At 36.8% G+C, this 7,111-nt stretch overlaps 1 protein-coding gene across 1 annotated transcript; it reads right to left on the bottom strand.

The window, feature by feature from the left end:
- Nucleotides 1-1,775: 1,775 nt before the first annotated feature.
- On the bottom strand, nucleotides 1,776-5,518 carry LOC148366110 (uncharacterized). The gene is made up of 9 exons (XM_088336535.1): nucleotides 5,493-5,518; nucleotides 5,077-5,133; nucleotides 4,003-4,093; nucleotides 3,794-3,935; nucleotides 3,645-3,728; nucleotides 3,411-3,540; nucleotides 3,230-3,324; nucleotides 2,792-3,158; nucleotides 1,776-1,950 (listed from the first exon to the last, which is right to left on the bottom strand). Exons 3-9 carry the CDS (start codon nucleotides 4,042-4,044, stop codon nucleotides 1,851-1,853), a joined length of 960 nt encoding a protein of 319 aa, XP_088192661.1. The 5' UTR covers nucleotides 4,045-4,093; nucleotides 5,077-5,133; nucleotides 5,493-5,518; the 3' UTR covers nucleotides 1,776-1,850.
- Between the last annotated feature and the right edge of the window lie 1,593 nt (nucleotides 5,519-7,111).

Genomic DNA, 7,111 nt, shown 5'->3' with positions numbered 1-7,111 from the left:
ATTAGCTTCTCTGCTGGCTATGATCTCTATGAGGGGGAATTGGCATTTTAGCGTCCGGCAAAACTGACATAAAAGGCGATAGAAACAAAACAAAGATAAACCCAAACAGCATTCCAACATCAATCACATTACTGTGCACATTGAGAGATTTGTCAGCTGTGGTTTTAATGTTTAAAATTAACTTTTTTTGTGGAGCACCAAAAGATGTGTCTTACCGTTGGCAGCTCGCTCTGTAGACTGCCAACAAAACCCGCCTTCTGGTCACATGTCAAAAGCCAAAACAAACTCTACCCTATACCAGCATGTGGCACTGTTGGACTCATCATTGCAGGACACTTACCAAAATCTACACACATATTTCGGCAGGTATTTAAAAAATACAAAAGTTATTATTACACCCGTCACACAACTTGCAAAAGAATTAGAAAAAAAACCCCAAACCACGAATTAGAAGTCCGTGACTATCAAAGATCGTCAGGAGATAAGATGATTATCACCCCCTTACCAGTCGTCCGTTTGGTGCAATCTAGAACAACGTCTACTTTGAGAACATTTTAGATAAAATGTATCTTAAAATTCATTGGATATGTTAGACTTATTGAAATACGTGAATATAGTTTATAATCCTGTCCACCAGAGAACGGTGTATGTCAACAAATCGGTGTTTTGGTGAAATATTAGAAAACGGGTAAATATGAAATACAACAAAAAAATCCTAAAAACTTTTGGTGGATGATCGAAAACTTAAAAAAAAGATTTTTTTTTTTCAGCTTAAGCTGTGGAGGTCAACAGCTATGTTGCTATTACAGTCACAAGTCATTTCGGTATGTCTCTAAGTTTTGCACATCTTGAAACTGATATATTTGCCCATTCCTCCTTACAAAACAGCTAAAGTTCCTAAAAGTTTGATAATGATCGTTTGTGCACAGAATTTTTCAGATCTATTTACAAATGCTTGGCAGGGTCTGGACTTTGGCTTGGCCATTTTAACACTTTATATCGTTAGTTTTGAACCATTATATTGTCGACTTTGAATTTTTCCACAAATTTATCCTGAACCTGCCTGGTGTGTTCCTTGGCCTTCATAATACTGTCTTTTCTCTGGTATCTGCTTTCACAGACCTCTGAGACTATCACAGAGAAGGTGCATTTAAACTGAGACTAAACGCCACCCTGAATGTCATTGTTAGTCATTTAGACTGACATTGGATCATTCAAAAGTCATCATGGAACCTCTGGAGTCAATTGGCTGTGATGAGAGAACAGGGGTCCAATATTTTTGCACCACCTACTTTTGACATTTTGTTGTTGTTGCACATATAAAAGGTTGAAATACTTTAGTTCCTCTTCACTTTTTTTAGTTTTAAGTATGAAGCCTGAAATATGCTATTATGAAGAAAAGTTATTTTGGCAATGTTTTCTTGAAGCACTGTATGGATAACAAAAACATTTTAACACAATTTTATGGCCTGTTTGTGATGACATATTTATGTGCAATCTCAGTACAAACATCTTCTTTGTTCCTTTATCTTCTTTGTTTTCTTAATCCTCACTGTAAAATGTGGAACTGGAGTGCCACGTCTATTCTATTCTATTCTTTTCTATTCTATTTTATTCTATTCTATAGTTAAGGGTAGAGAGGATCCAGTTTATTTTTAAAAAACCTTTCATGAGTCAAGAAATAAGTGTGAGAGTCAAGTTTCACGCCACTGCTTAACTTTAATCATTATGATTAGGATTCCATTTTGGACAAGTCAACCCTTTTTTGGTTACATTTCAAATAAAGATCATCTTAAAGCTTCATCCCTTAACCGGGAGGCCCTTCTTTTTCTTCTCATTGTTTACGCTCCTCAATCTGGTCCACCTTGGTGAACTCGTCCACCACTTTTCCGTTGATCATTGTTTGAGTGACCACTTCGACGATTTTTCCTGTGTGGACGTTGAATTCTTCTGAGATTGGGACACAAAGGAACAACTTTTTAGCCTGTGGTGTGTCTTGGGAAAGTATAGCCTGGAAGCTTTAAGTGAAAGATCAGACATGTTAATTGCGTTGAAATTCTGCAGTAGTTATTATAGTTTTATTTGAATGTATAACAAACATTGTTTCTTTATGAATTTTTAAAAATTCTACGCCAATGCGTAAGCTTTTGCAGCAAATGAATATTGGCTCCAAATATCTGTTATTGGCCTTCTCTTAATACTTATATGTAATCATTATCAGCACTGAAAAACCTATATTAGGCGATCCTTAGTCTTCTGGAACAAAACTTGTTCTTTGGTTGTAAGAATTACAATGGTCTCCTTTGGCATTGATAACAACGAATTAAACATTATCTACAATCAAATTAGATGTGGCACGCCAGGATGAACATGTCTTAAAACACTTAAAAGAGAGAAATAAGAAAACAATTTAATGGAAAAGGCAAAACCATTTGAAAGGTACTACTTGAAGACTGGCCTAGGTTGTCAATGCCACCTGAAATGAATTTGTTCTAGTTCCTGTCATATTCTTTGGATATGATCCACTATGATTATTGAAATAAGACTCTTCTAGAACATTGTTTCTTAACCTTTTTATTGCCCCAACAGGTTTTTTAATTATGATCTTTGGCATTGTTTCTTTACTGAAAAAATGAATATTTGAATAGCTACAGAACTACATTTTCTGTAGGCCTTCAAAAATGAGTAAAAATGGCAAAAATTGACCGGCACTGACCGGCTCTTCCAATTTAAGAGAAACGCCTGGCGTTAAATGAGTTAATAAACAAATTCTAGTAATTTTGGAACTTACTCTTTGTAGGTGGCGGGGTCTCTTTCACCCAGCAGAAAATAGTAATCATCAGTAATCAGCTTCTTGTATTTGGCAATTTCCGTCTCCAGGTTCTGCTTGATGCCCAGAAGCTGGTTGTAGTTGGTCTTTTTGCGTTTTATGTCCAGGCGCAGTTGCGACAGCTCGTCCTCGAGGTCCAACATCTCGTCCTCGAGGTCCAACATCTCTTCCTCTCGGTGCCATAGGTCGTCCTCACACTGCAACAGCCCCGCCTGCAGGCGTACCATCTCCTCCATCGATGTCTCTAGAGGCAGACTATGTAAAGTGTTGTACTTCAAGGCTATGTTCAGAGGTTGGAAGTCAATGGCTTCTTCTTCTTCTTCAGGTTCTGCCAAGAAGGTATACATTTTCTTCATGTACTTGAGATCAGCAGGTAAAGCTGGGTGATCTCGATTCTACCTAACAAAAGAAACTTCAGCACAAAGTCTGGATACTTTTCGGCCTTCCAAAGTGCTGACACCATCTGCTTCTGAGTTTCAGGTGACACAAAATATCTGTAATGTCATACAAATGATTAAAATCCGTAAAATGGCACAGGCAATAAACAAAAAATTGATTGAATTCTACTAGGGTCACTCACAATGTGTCCAATGAAGAAAGGTCTTCCATTTGAAGCTCACCTGTGCTAAGACAGTTCGGATGGTAACTAGTGGAAGTAGGTGGAGAAAGAGGCACCTCCAACTCCATGTCAGTTTGAAGAATCGCCCATTCTGATAATGGAAAATCAGGTAATAATACCGTGGATAAAATAAAGTTCTAAACGGTGCACAGAACTGCAAATGCCAGAATAATAATAGTAATGTTATATTCCAACCTGGAGCATTGTCCAACATCCAGTCTCGTTTGTCGGTTGATTCAGTTGAAGAAAAATGGAAAATGTTTACTGAAGTTGAGTCATCTGAAAAAGGAACAAAACTTGTATCCCTTTGTCAGTCAAATTTATCTCAACACCCTGTCCATTACCTCTATTAAACACCTCCAGTTCTGACACTTTCTCATCCACCGGTTCTGCCACAATATTCATACTAAGACAAATGCTGGAAAACCATGTGGGATAGTCGTTGTTCACCACGCAGTCGTCCATAATTTCAGGGAGCAACAAAGACTATCCGGGGAAGAATATTCCAAGTAGAAATTAGGAAAGGAGATATTGGGATTAGCTACTTTTTTACCTCATAGGTTGTTAGTGACTCTTTCTTAAACTCTTCAGTCATGTCTTCTTGGTGCAGTACTTCAATCGATCTCTCATGAAGCACACAGTGCCTGCAAGTTTGAATTGAATTGCCTGTTTGTACATTTAGGACTTAAATAAGCGCTTTGTTTCACCCAAAGTTTTCTTTAAAAAAATTAGCTGTACGGCAACAAAGGTCAAAAGTGCAATCTTTCCGCCTCTGTTACCCATCAAGGAGCAAGTACAGTGTGTTGCACCTGTTTACAATGTGTGCTGTAAGTAGCTAACCAGGAGCATGGACTTACACTACATATGGTGGGTTGGGTAGGGTTAGTTTAACTGGATTACTTTCAATTACTTTTGGATTACTCCAATACCAAATATGCTAAAAAAGGACAAAATAAACTAAATATGAATGAAATTACTAAATTTTGTGCAGGCTCGGGGGGTAACGGAATACATGAAACGGCAAAAATGATGTTGGCAAGCTTTTTGGATTTATTTCCATTTTGTTTCTGGCGCATTTTATGTTAGTTTTGCCGGAGATCAAAGAGATCAAAGCCAGGAGAGAAAGCTTACCAAGTGTTGTGAGTCATAATTTTATCCCTATTTAGTTTCTTTTGTCTTTTATTAGCAAATTTGGTATTGGAGTTATCCAAAAGTAATTGAAAGCAATCCAGTTAAAGTAACCCTACCCAACCCTGCATATAACTGTTGCATTTACCATATATAGACTATAGCAATTTCACCATGGGAGAAGTGAACTGTTACGCATGAGGCTTTTTTAGCGAGTGAGTCAGAGTTTGCGTGAATCGTTTGTGTCTACACCCATAGTGATTTGCGTTATCAAAATTTCCTGGATGATAGAAACTGTGCGCGCATTAACGCACACAAGTAAGCAGATTGTGTCACAAGCTATTGTACAAAAATATGTGGTTCCTACTTTGTGGAAATCCTCCTAACATGGGTGGTTATGGAACAGATAACGGCCACGTTTTAACACTTTGTGAAAGTTTAAAATCCTGCAGGTTTTAAGGTGTTTTCCCTGTTAAACTCTTGTCATAAATCTACCCACCTCGAAGGCGTAATCCAGAGATTTGAAGCTGGCACTTGGAAACATTATTTGTCAACCCTATCAATAAAAAAACAAGAATTCCACACATTGCAAATAAAAAAAAACATTTATGAATACATATGTGTCTGGGTGCCTTTCTTCGTTTTGGCTAACGCGAGCTTAACTAACAACTAACAAAAAAAACCTACACTAGGTATCCAATATTTTTAGTTGAATTAAGATATATATGAATTTAAATATTTTTATGATTTATAAACAATATCAGTGCAACATTTTAACAATACATCACCTATTTTGTGTTGTAAATTTACCTTTTATCCGAGTAGCAAAAGAATTAAAAAAAAAAAAGGAAACCTCGAATTAGAAGTCCGTGACTATCAAAGATCTTCAGGAGGTAAAAGATAATCACCCCGTACCAGTTGTCCGTTTGGTGCGATTTAGGACAACGTCTTGCAGTACCTCCGGGAACGGTGCATTCGCAATGATCGCAGCAAGGCTATAGGGCTAGGACCTTAGCTTGGCCTTTTGGCTGAGAGTAAGTGTCCCGGCTCCTAGGCTTTGTAGCGTATTATGAACTGACCGATAACGGATAATGGATAATGATTTATGAACAAGCTAAATAACCTTAAACCCCCCCCCCCCCCCTACTTCGAGAAAATTTTCGATAAATGTATCTTCAAAATTGTAAATTCATTAAATATGTTAGATATATTCAAATATGTGAAAATAGTTTGAATTCCTGTCCACTAGAGAACAGTGTATGTCAACCAATCCGAGTTTGTCTTTGGTGAAATATTAGAAAACGGATAAATATGAAATACAACAAAAAAATCCCCAAAACTTTTGGTGGATGATTGAAAATATAAAAAAAAAAGATTTTTTTTCAGCTTAAAGAAAAATTTCGCATAAATAGTGTTTTAACTCAGTGAACCTCTCGGTTCACCTTTCACAGTCGCTACTTCAATGATTCGCATCGTCATCGTGTGCTGCATTCTGATTGGCTAAACAGTCTCTCGTTGGCGTTGCAAAAACGAGCCTCTTTGGGGTTTTTACATAATGCATTCCTGTCAACCTGTACGTTCTTGACGTACAAAGTACGTTTATTATGCATTTTAAGACTTATACAACGTACGAGAAAATCTTTACGGAAAAACGCAAGTTTGTCAAATATGGGTACTATCCGGTATACACCGACTATCACGAAACGGCATATCAACCAAGTCAAACCAGTTCGCCGCAGTAGCCTCTATCTCAGTATCGTTTTTTTTGTTGCAAACAAAGCAAGCGGTTTGATGCTACTGTGCACATGCGTCTTCCCTTTATGGTTCATTCCGTGGTAGTTGTGTAGTGAAAGGAAACTGTCTCTTTTTAGAGAACCGGCTTTTTTGGCTCAACTCATTAAAGAGCCGGCTCTCAAACGGCTCACTTGCTTTGATGCATTATATTACGAATGATTGATTATGTTGTGTAAATAAATTAAGAAAAAAAGGAAGTATAAAAGGAGAAAATGAAAAAAGACAGGTTTGTGGTGAACCCTTTAATCAGTATATTACCAACAATTAATGCAGAAAATAATTAATAGTTTGAATAAGAAAATGTATTATTCTACTTAATTATATTTGCATGTGTTTTTTCCTTCTACAGTGAACGTTCAAGCTACTTAATTTTTGACCTTTTTTATAATAAATCTCATTCATGTCGAGCAACTCAGTATCTCACAACAAAATGTTGATTAATAATATGTATGATGTAATGAAAGACATGTCCAATATAACATGTTAACTTACATGGATAAACACATTTGAATAAAACTTTTTGGGTGTAAGATTATTTTGTATTTTGTAAGGGAAAATATGACAATTTGTAAGGGCTTGGAGCTGTGGAGGTTGACAGCTATGCTGCTATCACAGTCACAAGTCTTTTCGGTATGTCTCTTTAAATTTTGCACATCTTGAAACTGATATATTTGCCCATTCCTCCTTACAAAACAGCTAAAGTTCCTAAAAGTTTGATAATGATCGTTTGTGCACAGAAT

The sequence above is a fragment of the Urocampus carinirostris genome, chromosome 5, assembly GCF_059441175.1.
Source record: "Urocampus carinirostris isolate Australia breed hairy pipefish chromosome 5, RoL_Ucar_1.0, whole genome shotgun sequence".
NCBI lineage: Eukaryota > Metazoa > Chordata > Actinopteri > Syngnathiformes > Syngnathidae > Urocampus > Urocampus carinirostris.
The sequence above is the reverse complement of the archived record's forward strand: the minus strand, read 5'-3'. Positions and strand labels throughout refer to the sequence as shown.

Bases quoted from the DNA above. Each gene is read 5' to 3' on its own strand.
- LOC148366110 (XM_088336535.1), bottom strand. From the start codon at position 4,044: ATGACTGAAGAGTTTAAGAAAGAGTCACTAACAACCTATGAG. The intron at 3,729-3,793 runs GTAATGGACAGG...TTCCTTTTTCAG, and splicing joins ACTGGAGGTGTTTAATAGAG to ATGACTCAACTTCAGTAAAC. The intron at 1,951-2,791 runs GTAAGTTCCAAA...TCCCAATCTCAG, and splicing joins GACCCCGCCACCTACAAAGA to AAGAATTCAACGTCCACACA.